Source organism: Lycium barbarum, chromosome 6 (genome assembly GCF_019175385.1).
Source record: "Lycium barbarum isolate Lr01 chromosome 6, ASM1917538v2, whole genome shotgun sequence".
NCBI classification, from domain to species: Eukaryota; Viridiplantae; Streptophyta; class Magnoliopsida; order Solanales; family Solanaceae; genus Lycium; species Lycium barbarum.
Window position 1 is genome coordinate 128,573,475 of NC_083342.1, and position 23,642 is coordinate 128,597,116.

At 37.8% G+C, this 23,642-nt stretch overlaps 1 protein-coding gene across 5 annotated transcripts; it reads left to right on the plus strand.

Moving 5' to 3' along the window:
- Positions 1-297: 297 nt before the first annotated feature.
- LOC132598835 (probable ubiquitin-like-specific protease 2A) lies at positions 298-22,249 on the plus strand. Of its 5 annotated transcripts, XM_060311948.1 has the most exons (17): positions 298-611; positions 2,049-2,320; positions 2,435-2,516; positions 2,608-2,657; positions 4,309-4,491; positions 4,600-4,675; positions 5,170-5,278; positions 6,211-6,285; positions 6,941-7,072; positions 14,295-14,495; positions 14,572-14,627; positions 14,701-14,794; positions 15,454-15,544; positions 17,744-17,863; positions 19,927-20,022; positions 20,101-20,343; positions 20,880-22,249. In XM_060311948.1, exons 1-17 carry the CDS (start codon positions 437-439, stop codon positions 21,858-21,860), a joined length of 3,036 nt encoding a protein of 1,011 aa, XP_060167931.1. In that variant the 5' UTR covers positions 298-436; the 3' UTR covers positions 21,861-22,249. The 5 variants fall into 5 exon arrangements, with proteins under 5 accessions (XP_060167931.1, XP_060167930.1, XP_060167932.1 ...); XM_060311947.1 differs by having other exon boundaries at positions 19,927-20,343; XM_060311949.1 differs by having other exon boundaries at positions 474-611; positions 2,055-2,320; positions 19,927-20,343.
- Positions 22,250-23,642: the final 1,393 nt, after the last annotated feature.

Genomic DNA, 23,642 nt, shown 5'->3' on the forward strand with positions numbered 1-23,642 from the left:
GTTTCCTGTTGTGGCAATGGAAGGAAAGCCGGAAGAGAGGAGAGAGAACTGTTGGTAACCATAGTTAAATCAATTGGTTAACAAAATAATTCTGGGCCCTTAGATAAATAAGAGGACACGTATAATTCATTTAAATTGGCACCGGAGGAACTGGACGGATCATTCTTTAATTTTTATAAATTAAATTAGTGATCTTTAATTTTTAGCTTTAATTAAAAATTTAAAAAAATTTGCAAGGGGTAAACTCTACCTAAAATTTTGCCTTAGGAAATTTCTTGTCATTTTTATTGAACTTGGGTTCGAACCCAAAAGTAGTTGAAGGACAAAAATGAAAGACCAACCCAATTTAACTTATAAAAATGTTTTAAATTGGGAGAGAGTAAGGTAGAAATTCGAAGTGAATTCAAACAGGAGAGTGTTCCTTCCATCGTCGACAATGACAAAGACGAGAAGCAAGAACAGGCGAAATCCTAGCAATCGCGATCTCTCTGTTTTCGATTTTAGTCCCGAAGATCAGCGCATCGAGAAACACGCCAAAAAGAAATTGCAAACCTTCAAAAAACCTATGAAATTCGATTCTCCCGTCGATAAGTACCGCTTTCTCCATTGCTGTACGTTTCTACTAAACGTCGATTCAACTTCTATCTTCTTATATTTGTGCAAAACAATTTTTTGAAAAGGATCAAGCCTACTTGTTTCTCTAACTTCAATGAATTTATTCTCTTTTTCTCTCTGATTGATACTGTTTGTACCATTTGGATTGTTTCGCTTTGTTACAACCGTCTATCACATGAATATCAATGTCTACGCTCCGTTATCTTCTTCTTTACTGAACACATAATTACAACCATAATATATTTGATGCTTTTAGTTTATAATGGTCCTCATCTACTGCAGGAAGTAGAATTGCATCTTCTGATGTGTCTAATAGAGTTAATTAAAGGAAATAGGGGGGGGGGGGGGGGTTGAAAGTGCACCCAGGGGTGTGGCCTAGTGGTCAATGAAGTGGGTAGAGAACTATGAGGTTTCAGGTTTAAATCCCAATAGAGACAAAAAGAAAAATATTAGGTGATTTCTTCCCATATGTCCTAGCCTTATTTGTTGCTGGTGGGAGGTGGCAAGTGGCAAGTATCCTATGGAATTAGTCGAGGTGTGCGCAAGCTGGCCCGGACACCACGGTTATTAAAAAAAAAAGAGATATAAAAGTTGAAAGAAAACAAGGCGATGGGCAAGAAAAGGAATAGCAGTGATGAACAGCAGAATGAAGGTAATGGATGGGAACAGAGCATGTAATCAGATTCAGCATTCCATGTACTAATACATTGAAATTATACACACATTGACCAGAAGAGTTGAGTGTGTGTGACACACACATATTCCCTCCGTCCCAATTTTTTTGGCACCATTTGACTAGGCATGTAGTTTAAGAAAGAGATGAAGACTTTTGAAATTTGTGGTCCAAAACAAGCCTTAGATATTTGTGTGGTTGTAACTCATCTCATCAAGTTAAATTGTTTCTAAATATAGAAAAGTGACATTCTTTTCGGGACAGACTAAAATGGAAAGAGTGCCACATAAATTGGGACAGAGGGAGTACATATCTAGGAATCAAGAAACATAAGTTTGTGGTTTAACTTATTCTTGCAGCTTCTTCTGATTAGTGACCAGATTGTACTCAAAATTTAAAAGTAGTAGAGTTTCTGTATTTAATTTAAAAAATCTCCATGAAGCATCTATGATTGCTTTTTGCATTTATCCTGCTTGGTTTAACTAAAGGAAGCAATGGTGTTTATAGTCTACATGCTTTTGGTTTTAGATTTATTGAAGATATGGCATTTCTGTAAAATCAGTTAAAATGTCACTTTTCCAACTTTGGATTAAACTAGGTGCTAATATGTTTTGTGACATCCATTTCTGTGTGCAGATTCCTTTTAGTATATTTTACATTGCTAATTTTTGCCCTGATTTTTGTCCATCAATTAGTTTATTTTTTTTTCGTCTTATGACTATAGAAGTACTGATTATTCTATTTAACAAATTTTCCTTAGTTGCAGGAGGAATAAGTAGTTTACAAAATGATTCGGTGAATGAAATCCTACACGTTGAAGATAGTGATGATATTGCAGAAATGAAGATATTGGAGTCAGGTGCTACTGTGGCGTCTAGCTCCTCACATTTGAAGCCTTTGACGGATTATTGTCTTAATCATCTTAAGTTGAAATGTGACACATCTGGGGGGAAAGCCCAATTTACAAGAGTGGAAGTACCTGGATGTTCTGTCACTGATGGCAAAATTTTTAGTAGAAGAGTTTTTGCTGATGTACCCAACTTTCAATATCTCATGTTTCAAACTTCACATAATGCTAACAAATATTTAATGACTATCCCTTTGATAAAAAATGCTTTATGACTATCCCATCCAAAACTTTTGCAGAATGAGCCAGTTATTCTCGATTCAGATGATGATACCAAAATCGAATCATCCAAGCCAGCTTGTTATCTGCCAGAAAATAAGGGTTTGATCAAATCATCCCATATCTAATTTTCAAAAGGTTGCTCATATAAATCCATTTTTTGCTTATGAGATGTGCTGTTTTTACATTTTAGGTTCAGGAAACCAACAACAATTGACACAGAGTCCTGATCTGTGTGATACGGTGAGCATGCTTCTGTAGTCTTTGCTATAATTGAGTAACTCTGAAAATTGGATGTTCCTCAAAAGAAAAAATGATATTAATTCTTGTATCTGCTGAGCGAGCCTCTCTGGGTGCTTTGTTTGCTCCAGTATAACTTTGAACGTCTAATTGTAATTGTTCTAAAAGATGGTTCCGATCCTTTTTCCAGCCGATGTGTGTCCTCAGTTTCTCTGTTGGTGTTGTTAAACTTTAGGTTAAGTGTACTACAATAATAATTAAAAAACTGCCATGGAAATGCAAAATCAAGCAATTAAAGTATCAGTTGTTCCAATATAAAATTATCTTTTCACTCCAAACCAGCTTTCTTTAGTTTATTGGGGTTAGAGGCGAAAGCCTAACTTTCTAAATTATTTTTCATTCGTAGCTTCTATTCAGTTTTTGGTCCCAAAATCAAGCCACCTTATAGTGATCGCCCCACCTTAAGCTGCATTTGAGAACGCTGGCTTCTTGTGAGTTGTGTAACTCTTATGCAAGTCGGCTTCATCAACTGTTAGTGGTAATAACTTAGCTGTCAGCTTACTCAACTTGCCTGTCCGAGATGCAGCTTCATTGTGTTTCTTCTTTCATTCAGCAATATTTCACGGCTTAACTTCCATATTGACTGTATGCATGTCATCAATCTAAAAATATATAAGAAAGCTAATAGGCTCAGGAGTCTGGATGACAAGCATGGATATTTCAGAACTAAAAAGTTTCATATGAAAACAACATATATGCAGGTCCTATGTTGCTTGGAAATGAGGGTGGGTATCTGATATGGGTGAAGATCAAGAAGTCGGATTTGTTGTCACCTAAATCTTAGGATTTGTTGTCACCTAAATCTTAGGATTTCGGGGATACAGATATGAGTACGCGTACGGATGCTTGTGTACTGCCAATAGATATATACCAAATACGTACAAATTCATCTATGAAATATCTAACATTTTGTTCCATTAGTATATATCATATGATACCAACGTTTCTGATACTTTGTGTGTCTGTGTGTGTGCGCGCGCGCCCGTGTATGGATCCAAAAGTTGAAATATGCTTACTCAACACACCCTAAACGTATTGACCAAATCCAGTGGGCACCCGCACCGGGATCCTGTCCAATCCACACGGGTGCAGTAGGGTTTTTTGGAAGATCCATGTCACACAGTGTAGGCTTGAGTTTAACTAGTTAATGCACTTTGAAGTAAAGCATATTGAGAACCAAGACATCAATAACACACATTAATGAATAAAAATCATTGGCCATGAGCTTCAAGCTGTATATTGATAAATAAAAACACAAACCCCAACTCCTCCAATCCATAACATTTTTCAAACCTCATAATGTGAATCAGCAAGGTAGAATGTGATGTCTGTTCCATTCCAGGTATGTGTTAAGTTAAGTTGATTTCGGGATATGATATATGATGTTGTATCAATCGTCCTGCTTTTTCCTTCACTGCCAAGCATGAAGTGGTGAAGGGGTGGAGGAGAGCTGGTGAAGAAGAGAGAAAAGGAAGTTGAGCATGGATGTACCCCTTTGTTATTAAACCTTTCAGAAAGTGAATTGAAAGGTTCTTCAAAGCTTGCAGAAAGCTATTGTTTATACTTCACCTTTCTTTTTGCTATTGTTTTGCAGAAAGTTCCGGTGGTTGTTAGACCTGATCATATCATGTACGAAGATATGTATTCTACAAGCTCCATTTTGACTTTTTCATGCAGTTCCATAAAGCTTGAGGGCTCCTTCGGGATGAAGTTACCAGTTACATCTGAGTGGACACTCTGTGATATTCTCGCTATTAACTCCGAGTGGTGCAAAAGTGTGAGTTATAGTGCTCCCCCCCTACAAAAAAATAAAATAAAATAAAAATTACCAACAGGGTATGTGGAGCTTTGCTAACATGCAAGTTTGCTTTGTTGCTAATGATAGGTTGAAACTGCCCTTATGGAATTGTCCCTCAAATCCAAGGATGCAGATGTAGCTAAAACTGATAATGAAAACTCAGGTTTGTGCAGTTCAATAGAATACTTTCCTATATAATGGTTGATATTGTTAAATAGATGGTTTCCTTTTTTTATCACAATTCCCAACATTTGAAGATTAATTTTATGATTTCAAGCTGCAGCTGCAAAAACCTAAATCATGCTATCCTGCTGGATTTTTCTAAAGAACCTTCTTAATGCTCTAAAAGAAATGTCGCTTTGTACTTAAGGTTGATTGATTGTTAAAATTAGGTTGGAGAAGAGAATGCTCTATTTTGCAAAACTCAAAATTTAGTACTGTTGCTCACACATGTACTGGAGATTTCGCTGCTTGTAGCTGTTTTTGATGGATCATATATTTGGCTTTTGGAGGGATACGAGACTTGATTTGAAACTGACAATGTTATTTTTTTTCGCTGTATAATTTACTCTTAGGGGAGAATATAGGTAGTTTTCTAAGCTGTGATCCTATTATTGATTGATCTCTGTTTACGTGAAACTACCTCTAAATTTACAGGTGCTATTGTGTTATCATTGACTTTGTTCGACCCTGATTGGTCTGAAACACAAGAAGCAATTAAGATGTTGGATGTGAGATACAAAGATAAATGGAATGACACTACAGCGTAAGATACCTCGTTGAACAATGTATTGATGGTTCATCTCTTACTTTTAGATGTCCTTTGGTGATCTTGCTTTCTTTTTTAGCAGTGGATGATGAAGTTTACTTTTTATTCTTCTTTATCTTTATTTTATTGTGAACACCCTGTCCTCCTCTAGGCACAGCTGCCAGATACTTCTTTTATTGTTTTCTAGATTTGGCTGGCTCAGCTCCCTCTTCTATTTATCAGTATCATCATTATTAGTATTCTATTACTATCTTATTCTTCATATTGTATTACTATTGTTGTTTCTTTTACTTGGGTTACCCTTCTGATTTTTGTTGTCAGTACTTTTCTTTTCAACAGTATTTTCACCATAGCTTTTACTTTTGCATTCGTCAAACCGTTTCTTTTAGCCGAGGGTCTATCTGAAACAGCCTTCTACCCCACAAGGTAGGGGTAAGGTCTGCGTATACCCCACCCTCCCTAGACCCCACCATGTGGGATCATACTGGGTATGTTGTTGTTTTCGTAAGCTTCTATGTGAGATTAGTGTTTCTTTGTATAATGATTAAGCTCTTCCTTTTGATGAAGAAAGTAGATTTTCTTCTTTGATGACTGTGGGAGCAGAAGAGTTTCTTCCCACTAAAATTTGTGGATTTGGAAATAGTTTGTTTCAGAAGTTCTCTAAATCTATTCTCTTGTCCTTGTACGACAAGCTTCGTTGTTGTACAATTGACTGTCTCAGTAACGGGAGATGTATGAATTGAGTGAAACCACTAAAGATGTTTTTCTTGATGACGTACTGCTAAAGATGATTTTAGTATCAGAAATGGATGATTAAGTTTCAATTAATCATTGATTTCCTACGAGTAGCTTTTAAAATCTTGCTGTTAATTCCCTTAACCCCAGTTTGATGGAATTTTGTTATATCATGACAATGCTTCCTTGGTCAGAATTGATTGCACAAGGAGCTATAGTCCATTTTTCGGGCAGAAAAGCTTTTCAGTTTCAGAGCATCATCATCCCAAGTAAGAGATACTTATCCTTGTTGCCTTTCAATGTGAATCTGGCTTGCCAAGTGGATTAAGGTCTAATTTTGGTTGGTTGCGAGAGAATGACCGGCTCTTGTTTCAATTTGCTATTTGGTGATTTAAACAGTTACTGGTGTCTGACCATATGCCCAATTCTATTTCTATTTTTTTTAAACGGGCCCTGGGCATCAGAGGAGTTCCTTATGTCTTTCTCTTTGACTTATGAATCATTGAACAAGATCTTTTTGTGGCGATATTTCTCTTTCGTTGCCAAAAGATTTGATGCAGTTATGAGGTGGAGAGCGAGGAAGAAAGACTACTAATTTGCTAATTTGACATATCTTGGGTTCATGTAGTTTGTATAAAGTTCTAGGGTAAGATCAGAGGCTCAGACTTTTCTTAACTGTAAAATCTCAATCTTTACAGTAATCTGATGATTGAAATCACACCATATACGAAAAAGAGAAAGATAGTTGAATGTTAAACTTTGGATTGGGTTAACAGACACTGATTGAGAGCTGAGTTTATAAGATTTTTCGTGAGTTATGTATCTGCTGCTTCTGAATCTTGCTATTACACATGCTTCCAACTTCCATGTATCTTTAATAATTTTACATTGTCTGATGCTTGAATCTTTTTTCATTATATACAGTTCCAGAGATAACTTAGAAGAAATTATTTTTCCAGAAGGGGATCCAGATGCAATTTCCATAAGTCAGAGAGATGTTGATCTATTAAAGCCTAAGACTTTCATCAACGATACCATCATTGACTTTTACATTATGTGAGTTTATATTTACGTGTTTCAATTGGCACTTCCCAAGTCTTGCTAATGTGGGTTGGAACTTAATTTAGCTAATCGTTTTTGTTCTTTCTTTCTTTCTGGAACTGGTTATTCGTTTATGTGAACTTGTTTTTTCTCGTTAGTATAAACTATTGAAATGTTTGTTATCAACATCTGGAAGTATGATCTACTTTTGTTAGACCGCAAATAAAAAGAATCATTTATTGGCTTGGCATCTGTGTGACTCGTATAGGTCAAATGTTTCTTCTTTGCGTTTCAGCTTTTTAATCAAGACAGGTCAAAATTTACTTCATGATTGACGCGTGATTATTTCATTGCATAGTAGTTTCATCTTGAACCAGACATGGTTATTGGCTTATTGGCATTGCTATCCCTTCCTCCCTCCCGCTTGTAGATGCTTGTTATTGCTTATGAGCAACATGAATCAACTACCTTCATTTGCAATATATAGGTCCCATGGTAAATAACTATCAGATCTTCTGTAATAGCCCAGTTCATGCTGTTCACAGTATTGCAGGAGTTTCTGTTAAGGCTCAAACACAGAGATAAATTCTAATGTTTTGCTTGTTGATAGATTTTAATGGTTTGCTTGTTTCAACACCTAATCATGTTGTATAGTATATAGTATCCGGTGTACTAGGGCGGTTTTATATGGAGGATACTCTATGTTACTTATTATCTGGCACTGATCATATATATATATATATATATATATATATATTTTTTTTTTTTTTTTGATGAAGTAAGTTGTTTCATTGAGAAAAGGCATCCAGCAGATGCATAATTACAGGGGCTAATTACAAATAGACAAAAGCAAAGAGAATTATAAGCCCCTATACATTGGCTCCCTCTAAAACTAGGGTGCTAATAAAATCCAAAAACTGATCTGTACTAGTCACTGGGGACAACATTGTCCAGCAATAAAGGTTTACTAGACATTTCGCTTTAAGTGCATGAATGGGGGTGGAAGTTGAGGAACCATCAAAACATCTTCTATTCCTCTCGATCCAAATACACCAAAAAATTACAGCAGGAATCATATTCCAGATCTTTCTGATGGTCTTATCAACTAACTGAAGACTCCAAGAAATTTGAGCTTCCCTTAAACTTTGCGGCATCACCCAACTTAAACTGAAAAAACACAAGAACATGTTCCAGAGGTCATATGCTACTGGGCATTTAAGAAAAAGGTGGTTGACTGTCTCTGGAGTTGTGTTGCAAAAGAAGCATCTGGTGTTGTCCAACTCTAATCCTCTCCTATTTAGATTGTCTAGAGTAAGACAAGCATTGTTTAGTGTAATCCAACTGAAGCATTTGATCCTCGTAGGCAGATTGGTCTTCCATACTAGTTTCCATGGCCATCTATCAGGAACTTGACTTTGTGAGCAGAGTTGTCTATAGCATTCTTTCACTGTGAAAATGCCTTTGCTTCCCCACCTGAGCCTGTCTGCTTCACTTTCATCAATATTGTGAGCTTCCACTTTTGCCAACATTTCCATCAAACTCCCAAGTTCCCAGTCTTGCACAAACCTTCTGAAATGCACATCCCAGTGGTTGTTAGTCCTGTTTTGAGCAATTGTGGAGTCCTTATCCATAGCTATGTTAAAGATATTGGGATAATCCACCATGAGAGTAGAATTGTTGAGCCATCTATCCTTCCAAAACTTGATATACTCACCAGCCCTGGGTTTGAAGTGTATTGCATGAGAAAATTCAGAGCCTAGCTTACTGATAAATTTCCAAGGACCAACTCCATAGGGTAGATTCACAGTGTTAGAGCTCCAATTGTCTTTCTTTCCATGCTTTGCCATGACCACATCTTTCCAGAGGCTACCATTTTCAGAACCAAATCTCCATAGCCATTTCATAAGTAGAGATTTGTTATGGATTGCCAGATCTTTGACCCCAAGACCCCCATTGCATTTTGGGAGCAAAACTGTCCCATTTTATCAGATGGACCTTATGAGTGCTGCTGTTTTCTTCCCATAAGAAGTTTCTCCTGATCTTATCCAGCCTTTCTAGTACCTTCTTTGGGATGGGAAAAAGGGACATAAAATATGTTGGAATACTGTCTAGAACACTGCTGATCAAAGTGAGTCTTCCACCCAAAGATAGGTACTGGAGTTGCCAAGTAGACAGTCTCTTCTCAAATTTCTCCACCACCCCATTCCAAATATCACAACACTTGAACTTGGCATCCAGGGGGAGGCCCAAATAAGTGCTAGGAAATGATCCAATGTTGCATCCCAGGATTTATGCCAGCTCCTTTGTGTTGTTAGCATCATTGACAGGATAGATAATACTTTTCAACATATTGATGTGTAATCCTAATAAAGCTTCAGAGTAAGATTCAGGTATAGAACTTAGGACTTGTCTGCATCACAAAAAACTAACGTGTCATCAGCATACAGTAAGTGGGATATTGTCAAAATGTTTCCTGAGTTTGAGCCCACACTAAATCCCTGAATCCATTGCAACTGTCTTGCCTTTTCCAGCATCTTGCTTAGTCCTTCCATAGCCAAGATGAACAAAAAAGGGAAGAGAGGGTCCCCTTGTCTAATTCCTTTCTGTGGTGAGAAAAACCCAACGGGCCCTCTATTTATCAAAATAGAGTATTTAACTGTGGTGCAACAATACTTGATCCATTTAAGCCATTTGGCCCCAAAACCCATTCTCTTCATGATAGAGATTAGGTAAGACCAATTTAACTTGTCAAAAGCCTTTTCTAAGTCAAGCTTACACATGATTCCAGGGGCTCCTGATTTCATTCTCCAATCTAGAACCTCATTAGCAATTAAGGATGCATCCGTTATCTATCTTCCTTTGATGAATGCATTTTGATGACTAGAGACTAGTTTACCAATTACTTTCTTCAACCTTTCAGCTAAGAGTTTGGCCACTATCTTATAAACACTTCCAATGAGACTTATCGGTCTAAAGTCTCTCATTTCCATTGCCCCAGACTTCTTAGGGATCAGGGAAATGAAAGTGGCATTACAGAATCTCACCATATAGCAATGTTGGTGAAAGTGATTCATTGCCCCCATGATGTCTTGTTTTATGAACTCCCATGACTTTTGGAAGAAGGCCATTGTAAAACCATCTGGTCCAGGGGCTTTACCAGGTGCACAAGATTGGATGATTGCATAAACTTCTTCTTCCCCAAAAGCCACTTCTAGTCCCTCACTGTCTTCCACTGATAAACTGGCCACTCCCTCAAAGTTGGAGGTTGGCCTCCAATCTTCAGTTTCTGTGAAGAGATTTTGATAATAGTTCAGAATTTCCCCCTTGATCAGGTCTTTGTCTTCTGAAATAGCATTGTCAATTATGAGCTTATCAATTGAGTTGTATCTCCTATGTGAATTGGCCAAAGGCTGAAAATATTTGGTATTTCTGTCCCTCTCTTTCAACCATAAACATCTTGATTTCTGCCTCCAAGAAATTTCTTCAACTTTGGCTAATTGTTCCAACTCAAGTTTCAAATTTGTGAACTTCTGCTTTTCTGCCTGAGTTGGGAGCCTGGTCTCTGTTGCCTGTTCTAGGAGAGTCAGTTCCTCTAGGGCCTTGCTTTTTTTAGATTCAAACCTGCCATACACTTCCTTGTTCCAATTGGAAAGATCTTTCTTCAAGTTCCTCATTTTCTGGGTAAGCACGAAGTCTGGACTGCCACTGACTGTATAATTCTGCCACCATCCTCTCATCAAGTCTATGAAACCTTCATGTTGAAACCACATATTTTGGAATTTGAAGTAAGAAGGTGGTGAATCCCATTCCCCATTCTCTAGCAGTAAGGGATTGTGGTCAGAGATAACTCTTGGTAACACTATTTGTTTGATGACTTTGAAGCTTTCATTCCATTCTGAAGAGACTAAGAATCTGTCGATTCTGGAGGCTTGTAGCAAAGTATCCCCTCTAGACCAAGTGAACTGAGCCCCTTGAAGTGGTAAATCTATAAGCTCAAGATCTTCAATTGTCTCTGAGAAACACCTCATAGCCTTGGATCTTCTGGAGCAATTCAATCTTTCGGTCACATATCTACACACATTGAAGTCTCCTCCCACAACCCAATTTTCACCCCATAGACCTCTGACTCCGCCCAATTCATGCCATAATTCCTCCCTCTCAATGTTTGTGTGAGGACCGTAGACTCCTGTAAATCCCCATCTGAAATCCTCTGTGAGGCTCTCTAAAAAGCAAGTAATAGAAAAGCATCCTTCATGGGAATCAATGCATTTCCACAATCTTTTGTCCCACATAATTATGATACCTCCCCTGGTGCCACTGGCTTTCAGCTCTTGCCAATCAGCCCATCTATTCCCCCAGATTTGGTATATCAAGTTAGTGCTCAAACCTTCCATTTTGGTTTCTTGGATGGATACACACAATGTCTGCTTTCCATTTTTTTACTAGTGATGAGATGGTACTTCTTTTATCCATCTCGTTAAGACCCCTGATGTTCCAGCTTAAAATCTTCACTTTCATCTGGAATAGTTTTGGTGGTTCCTGCCCCTGTTTTTCATGTTGCTCCCTTCATAATTGATCCCACATATGAGATTTTGGACTTCAATCTCCCCTTTCTTCTTCCCCTGTTTCTTCTTGATAGGCGTGTCATTTGAACTCTTTCTTTGTACTTGAGCTTGTCTATTTTCATCCATTCTCATGATTAAATAAAAAATTTCATGTTTGAACCCATTTGCATGGATCCCAAAGGCCTTGCATACCTTCCCCATAACTAGCTTTGACCATTTTGAAGTGTCCACTAATTTTGGTTCTTGGATTATTGTCTCCAGTTGATCATTTTGGCGCCAATAGGGATGGAGTGATTTGTTGTGAGAGTCTGTATCAGAACAAACCAAGGCAGAAGAGGTCGCCTCTGGCCAATCCAATCTTTGAGAGAGAAACCTGAGATTGTTGATGAACACTTTTGCTTCATCTGCTTCGTCATCTGCCTCTGAAATAGTCTCCAAAAATTCTGCATGTGGGAGAGAGATGATTGTGTTGTTGTTGTTGTGCTGGGACTGTTCTGGAGAGAAGAGCGTATCTTCTAGCACTCTCCTTTCGAAAGTTTTCCCTGTTGGACTCCACTGATGTGTCTTTAAAAAATTAGGCTTTGATTTATTGTGGGCTTTTCTTTTTGGGCTTCTGTTATAATAAGAATAGTTTTCAGATTGGCCCAACGCTTCTTCATTAAAAGAAGTAGAGCAGCTGGCTTCATTGGGCCTGTGATGAAAAGAAGGAAAAGAAGCCCTATCACTGAATCGGCTAGGCATGGGCCCAGATAATTTTGAATTTGAATTAAAGCTGTTTTTGTCCAACTGCCTACGCACGTGGTCTGACTTGACCTTTCCATCAACTTTATCCCCCATCTTCATCGCCGGTCTCCTGTTGACTGAAATCTGGATTTTGAGCCTAGCTTTGATCCCAGATTCTCGGCTTGGCCTCGGGGTGGCTGCTATATCCTTCAAAATTGAAATCTCATATCTCCAATATTCCACATCAAGATCCAATTTATCTGGGAGTTCCACCAGTGAATTTTTAACACAGATTCTGGCCCAGGTATAGTGGCTCCGGTGCTTTGTATCTTCATCGACATCTATAAATCCACCACAAATATCTCCAATGGATTTGAAAGTGTCGAACTTCCACCCATTGATTGGGATTCCGAATGCCTTGATCCAATTTTGGTCTGACCTCTGGGTTGCTAATTCCGTACCAGTGACTGGAGACCACCACTCCAAAGATAAACGTCGACCATTCCAGAACCAATCTCCCGCATGAACCCTAGTTGCTTCCTGTCTCGATGGCAATTCAAAAAGAAATTGGTTGTGGCCCATTGCAATAACTCTCATGCCGGCACAAATTTTCCACCTGTTCAAGGACTATTTTTGAATCACTTCATTGTTCGGGCTGTAGTTGAAAGGATCATTGAAGGTTCCGACTAGACATCTTGACAGGACTTGGTGTCTTTCAACTTCTGTCCCCTGTTCGCTCTCCTTTGTGTGAGAAGAGATGGGTTTTGAAATCTCCGGCCAATGAGATAACCTCGCTGTGTCAACATACGAGTTCATCTGATGTTTATTGGTGTGTCTGAACCTGATCGAACCTTGCATACCCAAGAATTTGAGGATTTTGTCTGCGATATCTCCCCATCCCGAGTTGTGAACAATTTCTGGGATGATCACTGCATTTATCTTGTCCCCCATCCATGATTCCACACGAATAAAACGACCGTAGCTATTAAAGTTTACAAAAACTCTGTAATAATATGCTTGAGATTTCCATCCCCATCTTCTGTAGAAATTCCCTGGTCGTTTCGAAGCTTGTTTCAGAGTTTCACACACTCTCCGAAAGTTTTCCTCGTCTATTTTGATTTTTGAAGATATTCTCTTCCCCCTTTCAATCAGCGTAAACCACCCATCACCGGAATCTATAAGCTCGAAAGATTTTACCCCACAAATAACGAAGATTTTCTCTTCCATGTCTTCCTTTTATTTAATTTGATAATCTCGAGAGAGAAGAGATTTTCTGGAAGAGAGAGAAAGAGAAGAAAGGAAGAAGAGAAAAGATGAGTGTATTTCCGGCGATCAGAAGGATCACCGGAGTTGCAAGGGCTGACCAGAAACCCTTTAGGTCATATTCTCGATAATAGTGCCTGGGAGCAACATTTTTCTTCCAGGTGTTAGTGTGTTATAATGTTAAGAGGGTCTTGCACGAGACAGTTTCAACATCGCAGAATGCTTTTGTGGAGGGTAGACATATTCTTGATGCAGTTTTGGTGGCTAATGAAGAGGTTGATACGAGAAGAAATCAAGGTAATTCGGTACTTTGTGAAAGTTGGATCTCAATAAGGAATATGACCATGTTAGCTAAGAGTTCCAAGATTTCAAAATGATGAAGATGGGTTCTATATATATATATATAGAGAGAGAGAGAGAGAGAGATTTCATATATGAAAGTAAGCTGGAGATCTAGCCTGAATATTTTCTTCTGGTCTATAACTGCACTGTTCTGCACTATTATTCTGAAAATGATAAAAAAATGTGCAAATTTCAACATTTCAAGCCCCGATGAAATGGATGTTTCATTCAGTTATGCTGAAGTTCTGTCTTTTTTTTCTCCTACTTGTATTTCTCTTCTTCTGCTTATCTGTTTGCGAGTCGCAGTGAAATTGGAAATCTCAATTGATGAAATGAATTACCAGGTATCTGAAGAACAAAATGAATCCGGAGGAGAAAGATAGGTTCCATTTCTTCAATAGCTTTTTCTTTAGAAAGCTTGCTGATTTGGATAGAGATCCATCTAGAGCTTGTGGAGGTAGATCTGCTTTCCTGCGAGTTCGGAGATGGACTGCAAAAGTTAATATTTTTGGAAAGGAATTCATTTTTGTTCCAGTCAACTTCAGGTAGAAGCAGTTATAGAGCCATTTTATATGTTAAGATAGTACTGCTCTCCACTATATTTTTTTTTTCTTCTGACAGTCTCCACTGGAGTTTGATAGTCATCTGTCACCCTGGCGAGGTTGTTACCTTTAGAGGTATATTCCATGGCTTATACGTTTCTACATCTAGTTAATATGATTCTTATTAACTGGAAGAAGTTTCCTGCAGAGGAAGAAATGGAGAAATCGTCTAGGGTACCATGCATCTTGCACATGAACTCAATCCAAGGGAGCCACAAAGGCCTCAAGAATCTTATACAAAGGTATAGTCCGTTTTTGAGTTGTTTAGGCTCACGAGGTTGAGTAGTTATTGATGAGGTCACAATAATGTGCAAGAAGTTAACCCTGTTCTGTATATTATACGTGGTACATCTGTACTAATAGTTTAGTGTGTAGCATTTAGTCATTCACCAAACAAGTCAGCATATTGCAAACCACTACTCTCACCGTCCCAATTTATGTGCCACACTTTCCTTTTTAGTCTGTCCCAAAAAGAATGTCACCTTTCTCTACTTTTTTGGTTTATCTCTTGTATAAGGCTGTTATGGCCATGTTTATGAATGAAAATAAACTGACTTGATCAAAAAATAATTAGAAATAATTTAAACTTTAAAATTCTCCGTTTACCTCTTGATCAGATTTTTTTCCTTCTTTTACCCTTAATGAAATGATTTATAGCCACACATGTCTAAGTTTTGTTTTAGACCACAAATTTCAGAGGTCTTCCTTTCTTTCTTAAACTTTTTGCCTAGTCAAACGGTGCCACATAAGTGGGGTTGGAGGGAGTATGATTTATATCAGAACTCTTTATAAGCTAATCTGTTTATATTAGTGAAATTCGTTTAAGATTTCACTATGAAAGACTTAGATTGCTTCCCGATTATAATGGAAAGAGAGAAACTTTCATGTCATGTTAGTGCAGTTACTTATTGGAAGAGTGGAAAGAGAGGCACAAGGAAGTAGGAGAGGATGTTGCAAGGAAGTTCTCAAGTCTGCCGTTTGTCTGTCTCGAGGTATCACTCCATTTCCCATCTCTTTATCGTGCATTGAAAATGCTTTTTCCTTCAATAAGAAGCATTCCCTTAATTGACAAAAAGGGAAGTTTCAGGTTATTGTCAACAAAAACAATGATTGTCTGAAATCTAGTTATTGCATATATATAATGAACACTGCTGCTGTTTATAGTTAACAACTACAGTTATATTGTCATCTTCAATTTCTAAATATGCATTTTTTGCCTCATAAATATAAGCTAGCAAGATTCTGTTAGATTCATTTTACTCTGTAATTACAATTTGGGGAAGTGAGAATTTATTAGTTATTGACATCTACTCCACTCCAAATGTCCAGTTCTGGGTGTGTCAATAATAGGCAGTTGTCATCTAATATGGTTTTGGACAATCCTTCCTCAGCACTCTTAGGGTTAAGCCCAATATCCATCTCTTTAACAGACTTAAAAGATAATTATGTACCGCTATCTGAACACATCATATAGATTTAGAAAAGAACATCATAGTGATATAACGAAATCATACAAGGGACTCGAACCTGGTTTGAATTAATGCGTAATATTTGTTATTCAAAATTCATATTTAGCATAGGCGTTGTTTTTGTAATTGTCAACACTACAGGGTTAGAATTGCAGTGGAAAGTGAGGTTGTTTCTGAAAAAACATGGGAAGAAGTGAGTTCCTAGAACATTATGAGAGTGTATGAACTTGTAAGATGCTAATTGCAACTTAAAGCACCCTGATTTGCTGTTGATCCAATCTATTCCAGCATTGGTGGATGAGCTTACCTTTGCTACCTGTGCTTGTGGGCTGGACAGACTAATCACTGATTAGTTGAGGTGTGTGCAAGCTAGCCGGGATATGAAGGATTATAACCCCACAAAAAAACTAGACCAGTTTCCTTAAGTATTTATATTACTTTAACTTTGATGTAACTACTCTTATAAAGTAACCTACTTACTCGTTTAACTATTTGTTGAATCTTACTCTACATCTCCATCTGTCTGTACTTTTTTTTTTAAAAAAAATAAAAAAATCCACTGCGAGCTCTTGGGCCATATAAAGTGCAGCTCATGTTACAACAACAACATACCCAGTATAATCCCACCATGTGGGGTCTGGGGAGGGTATAGTGTACGCCGACCTTACCCGTACCTTTTGACTGGCAGGGAGGCTGTTCCCGATAGACCCCCGGCTCAAAGTGCAGCTCATGTTGGAAAACATAATTTGTTTTTTTCAATTTGCATCTGTTACATTTAAACATGACAATTCTTCAAACATGAAATCCTCATGCCTACTGAATGCTACAGTTTTACAGATTGATTTTGTTTCTATTTACATTTGAGGAAAAAAAATCAATCTCGGGTCTATGTGGTGATGTATGCTTGTACTTTTTGGATAAGCGATCATCTCTTTCTAAAACTATGATATGCCCCATTGCGTCTTAACTGCTCTTTGAATTAAATGGCAACATTCGAATTAGCCTTAGCATTAGTTCATCAGCAAAGTCCTTCAGTTGAGAACTTTGCATACTCCTAACATATTTATATTTACTAATTTAGCATTTTTCTGCTTTTGTCAATTGCCTGATAGAGCACAAAGCTCTTGCACTACATTTATCACTAGAACACCTGTAATTTGGGGCTTGTGTTATATATTGGACAGTTTTATTGACCCTTTTTGGTTAGAATTGGGGAACTGCTCGCCTCTACTTCTCCAACTAACCTTTGCCTCCCCAAATTATACAAAAAGGGGAAAAAGGAAAAATTTAAAAGACATACACTGAAATAAACCCAAGGGAGAAGAAAGAATTCCACAACTTTTAGAGGAGGATTCAGTTGAGTACACAGTGGTGAACCGACACCCATGAAAAAGGATGTGTTAGAGGAGTTACAACTTCTAGTGTTTTCATATAGAATTTATTAAGGGATTCGGCAACCACATTCTTCTGCAAATGGTTTTTTATCGTCTATGCTGTAAAGTTTTCTGCAGTATCAATTATTTTTCCTATTTGGTCTCTTTCATCTATTTGCCGAGTCTTGGGTTAATTTTGGTGATTGTAGCACACATGCGTACTGCTTGAAACATACTTTTGGAAAATAAAAATTGCAGTAAACCATCATAAGAAATCTGGATCATCTTGTTACCAAGTCTTTTACAGTAAAACATCTAACTCTTCTACTCCTTTTGTTTTTGCTTCCAGCTGCCGCAGCAGGAAAACTTCTTTGATTGTGGCCTTTTTCTGCTCCATTATGTGGAACTTTTTCTGGAGCAAGCTCCAGTCAACTTCAAGCTCTCCCTAATAACTGCATCTTCCAAATTTGTAAGCTCTTTCTTCCTTGTTATATCATTTTGAATTGAACTGAGACCTATCATTTATATGTGTTGGGAGGCATTAAGTGAGTATATCTTATACTTTTGAGAAGCTATTGGTGTTCTGCTCTGGTGAATACCTCGTTATGACTGTTTGCTTTTCTGATTTTTCTGCCATTATTTCTCATGCATTGAATTCTGTTCTCGATTATTTCCTGTTGTGACTAATTGCTTCATCTTTTGTTCCTAGAGCCACCTCAGGGTTTTGATTAATTGGTACCTGTCAGTCTTAATAATTGAGAATATCTTCCTCCTTTTCAGTTTGCATGCTCATTAAAGGAGAATGTATACAATATTTTGGAGGCTTAAGTAGTATAAAGTGTACAATGAGAGTAAGCGCTTGAGGATATAGGAGTTTGGGATTTGACAAATAGTGCATCATTAAAGCAAACGTTAACCTTTAGAATGTGAAGTTCAAAGCAGTCGCTTGGGTGTACCTTACATGCTCTTCTGACCGTAGTTTATGCATTCACTGTTTATGACTCATTTATTGTGAGGCAAAGAAAGTTTATTTCCTGGGCAAATAGTGGAGGCAGAGAGGACCTGCAAAGGGTGGCTCAGTTGGTTGAGCATGGGGCCAGGGGCTTTCATAATGGAGGTCTCAAGTTCGAAAACCCTACCTACGACAGCAGGGATTTTGCCTTCTGGGTCGAGCTTGTCACATGGGGTTTGCCTAGTGCGGGTTATCTCTCCTGTGTAGTTTGCGAGCTATTTCACAGGAGCTGGGTTTACCCTGTGCGCACCCAAATAGTAGCGGCTGCGGGTTACGACGTCGTAAAAAAAAATATGTAGTGGAGACAGAGAGGAAGAGGAATGAAACCTGGCTTTGAGGGGGTTAAGATTTGAGGGAAAGAGGAGGAAATGGTAATAATCCGCAGAGGACAGAGAAATTGACTTTTGGAGAACTTGGAAGCAAAACTAACTAACAAGGCTTCACATAAAGCTACAAAAGTGCCTTATCAAAAAAAATAATAAAGCTACAAAAGTGAATGCGATGTGTATTTTTGGAATCCGTAATTTTAGCTGATACTGCATAGATTTTAACTGTTTCCGTGATGAGGTGCAATTTAAGGTTGGTAAATCTGAACCGTGTCATGCAGCTGTAACTCTAAGAATCTACATGTGCATTTTGTCATTCTTTTTGGGTTCAAATTGTGATGGGAATAGTTTAATATACCGGTCCTGTGTTTTTGTTATAGGATTGAAGATCTTCTGAATACTCTTTGTAACTATATGACCTGTAACTGTTTGTGGCAGGCCTTATTTTTGGATAAATATACAAGTGTTACCTTTTCCCAAAAAAAAAAAAAACCTGTCCTGTAGTTTGGTGAACATTAAATAAAGGGGAGCCTACAAGTTATGATGATTCATTGTGCTTGTCTCTTCCCATCATCTATAACTTCTTTATTCTTCTGCTCTAATTTTATTGTTGTGGCATTTGCTACTTGTGGCCTAATGCTACAGACGTGCGGGGTGTTGCACTATGTGGCTACAAGATGCCTCTTTTCTTGAGTTATTGTCTGTTAACATCTCGCCTCTGTCACTCATCTCTGTGAATCATTATTTCATTAGGTTTCATGTTTTGTAGGTCAAAGGTTGAAGATATATTAATCATGGCTCTATTGCAATTCCTTTCTTTCATTCCATTTTTTCAGATTTGACTGTTCTGCGGAGCAGAGTGACTTGTATCTATAAACCTTGGCCGACTGGAGTAGGAATGAGGATCCTGAAATTGAACTTTTTGTTCACAAATTTTTATCTTAAAACGATGCAGTATTTGAGATTATATAATGAGTATCTACTCGATGTAACTTGTGTTTTGCTAGCAATATGTAATCATGGTGTTATGATATTGGTGGGTGATTGCACTATTTTACTGAACTGTGTGGGGGATTTAACAGTCTTAGTGTGGATTGACTTCTGCTGGAGTGCTGCTATTGTTTCTTGTGTTGAATGGTTATTCATGTCCTGCTGGAACTTTATTTGATAGTTTGGTAATATTCCATTTTTCAGCTTTCGAAAAATTGGTTCTCAACGGAAGATGTTGATTGCAAACGTGAATATATCAAGAGATTGATCTGCGAAATTACTAAAAATAGAGTTCAGAAGGTTTCTCCAGCTGATTTTGATGACAACTCTTCTTTACATTGCTTAGAAGATGAAAATACTTGCATGAACTTTCTTCAGGAAACTTGGAATGCAAGAGAAGCATGTCATGGTAATGACTTGAGCTTGCATGAGGATGAACTTCTGGCTTTATCTCCTGTAGCCAACCTTATTAGGGGTTTCAAGAATGCCGGAGTATCAGAGGTTTCTAAAGATTTGTCGCAAGCACAGGATTCTGCAAGGGCACTTACTTATGACAATTATCGGCTTTATGGGCCAAAGGCATCACTGGATCCATTTAGGAATGTGATGTCTCCTATAGAGGTAATCAATCTTTATCATTATTGTGCTTAAATTTGCTCTACTTTTTGTAAGAATACGATAGGTCTTTCTGGATGAAAGCCCTTCACAAAATAGTTGCATGGATAGTCGTCAACTTCCCTTTTGTGGGATTGCTCGTGTTCCAGGGAATTTTCTCTGAAAAGACAAAAAGTTGCAAGAGCAATAATTTAGAGAACCTCATTGTTTCCAGATGTTAGTTATCATACATTCTTTTTGGATGTGGGGTGATGAAGGTTGGGGGCCGACAAAAAAAGGTAGAGAATATGGGAAGGGACCTTTGCAACTACAACTTTGGCAAAGCAATCAATTTTGTTGTTTCATTTTGTCCCCTTTCTAGGGTGGTGCATTTGTTTCCAAAGATCTCCTGTTTAGTTCTGATGTTCGGGTTTTTTTATATTTAGCCTAGTGTTATGACATTCTTGATATACATTGTTCCTGTCTCTCATCCAGTTTATATTTGCTCCGAGCACATCTCCAGTGGTTAGCTTAGTCATCTTGTTTCTTAATATATTTAATAGGAAGAGGCAATGGGGGAGCATATGACTATTTCACCAGCCATGAAAGCAGTGAGCCAGCCAGTTGATCTTTTTGCAGCACCACATGCTTCAAGCAGTGTCATTTCCGAGACCCTGTTTCTTCGAAGAATTTCTAAGAGCTGCGATAGTGAAAAGATAAATCCATGTTGTCGAAGCAGTAATTGCTGCGGTTCTCTAAATTCTATAGAGATACACGATGAGGAAAATCGTAGGGCCAAAGTGGAGGAGGTGTCTGATCCAGATGCAGTAAAATATGACTCACAGGAACTTGCAGGCTATATTGTTTTGGATTCGCAGGAGGAAAAAGAGAACCATGATTGGAATTGTCTGGCAAATAACCTACCCAATACTTCTTCGTGCCACAGGGAAGTTAGCTCAACTGATATCTATGTTTATAAAGTAGACGAAAAGATACGGCCTTCACGATTAATAGAGCAGGCTGCAAAGAAGCCAAGGCATGTGCCTGAAGTTTTGGAGGTGTCCAGTTCTGGAAAAGGGAAAGACCAAATTGTGTCTTCTTCAACATCAAGTGAGGAACTTGCAGGCTATATTGTTTTGGATTCGCAGGAGGAAAAGGAGAACCATGATTGGAATTGTCTGGCAAATAACCTACCCAATACTTCTTCGTGTCACAGGGAAGTTAGCTCAACTGATTTCTATGTTTATAAAGTAGACGAAAAGATACTGCCTTCACGATTAATAGAGCAGGCTGCAAAGAAGCCAAGGCATGTGCCTGAAGTTTTGGAGGTGTCCAGTTCTGGAAAAGGGAAAGACCAAATTGCGTCTTCTTCAACATCAAGTGAGGAACTTGCCTGTTTTGTCCTGGATTCAGAGGAGGTTGACTCCAAGCTTTATACTGAAGCAATTAATTTAAAACCAGCAACAGGATCGGGGAACAAGCCAGTTGCAGGGAAAACAAGTTTATTCCGCCGTCCACGAAGAGGTAGAATAGTCCTTTCATAAGAGTTACCTGTACAGTATTGACCTGCTTGTACAGCGTTTTTGTTTGAAATGGATTTTGAAGGACATAGGCACAAGTGTAGATTTCCATTTTCCCCTTTATTTACCTTTTTGTCTAGAACTATCTATGCAGAGCTAATACCCACACCTACTGTTTACACCAAATCAATGCAACTTAGCATAGCTAAGTGATCTAGTGAAGTGAAAATATACACTAATTAACCATGAAGTCAATAGTGTTGCTTGTATGTTAAGCCTTAGCTGGTAATTGTCTAGCTGCTTAAAATCTAGAAGACCCACAGAGGATGCAAAATTTCTTGCCACTTGTGGTTATTTGTGTAAACTTGTTGCTAGATTCCTTTGCGGTTGAGTGAGATCACAATGGCTTGGTATGATGGTTTCTTAGTTTTCATTTTACTGAATCGACCTCGTAGTCCATCCAATTCTCTGGGACGTCTCAATATGACAATAGTTGGATTTTTAAGATTTAAACCACCCACTGTAGTATCGATTTCAGGTTATATTTGTTCCATCAAAGGAGACAATTTGGGACCAATAAATGTTCTGGAGGATGTTAGCAATTTTTATTCTTCTTTTACCCAGAAGACGTAAACGATCCAGACAGCTTTCGCAAGACTCTTCTTTTTGTTGGACATACTCTGTACACCTCTTGACTATTTGGATCAGATTTTCACTAAGGGGATCGCAATATGAAAAAGTAAACAAACACAAAAGCCAAAGGGGCTTCGACGACTACTATATATACATCAAAAATAATTTTAATCATGTATAAACAATGTAATTTTTCGTCAAAGGAAGTGCGGAATCCTCTTGGCCCTTCCTCCCTCCGCCCCATATTCAGGCAATCTCAAATATCAAATGATTAAAAAAATGAAAAGAGATCATACCCACAATCCTCCAAAGCAGTACACGCATTGTCTACAATAATATAATGGAATTCAAAACTTAAATGTGAAGTCAGCTTTTCATTTATTTCTTCACATTCACGTGAAACATACTGGGGTCGTTTGGTGGTTGGTTCGGAGGTGATTATACAGGTATTAAATCATGTATAAGTAATATCACGTTTGATAACTGATTAGGAGATAAGTTATTTGTGTAAAATTTTATACGGTATTTGATTTGTAATTTAGAAACCCACATAACTGATACATGTATAAGTTATGAGAGAATCTATGTACTATTTTATGCGGGATAAAAAGTGGAATAATTAATATATGAATAAGTAATAGTTAAATCCAGCATAACTAATCCTACATAAAATAATACATATACTTGTACTAATCCTTATAATACTTGTATAACTCTAATTGGCTACCAAACAACCCCTAGTGTTATGCATAGTGATTTAATTCAGTGCAAAGATATGGATACCCGTCGTTTTCGCCGAGATATGCTCTCTTTTTGTAGTTGATGGTAAAACATCAAATCAAAACTGGTTCATTTCTTTTCCCAAAAAGGAAAGAAAAGATCTCCTTTTCATTTGGTTGTTAGCCACGAAACGTTATCGTTATAGGAGTATTTGAGTCAATATATTTTAGAAATCAGACTTTAATATAAGACGCAAATGACATTAATAGGTAGTTTGTTCGACCAAAAACAAAAATTATCATATAAGTCCAAAAAAGGACTAAATCATCAATAGGTTTGTTCAACAAGATTTTGAGAATCCTCTCTACATTATTAACTATTAGCAGAAGGATGTATCATGTATCTCACCAAAAGAAGGTAATAATAGGCCCTCACCTAAAAACACAGGAGGTC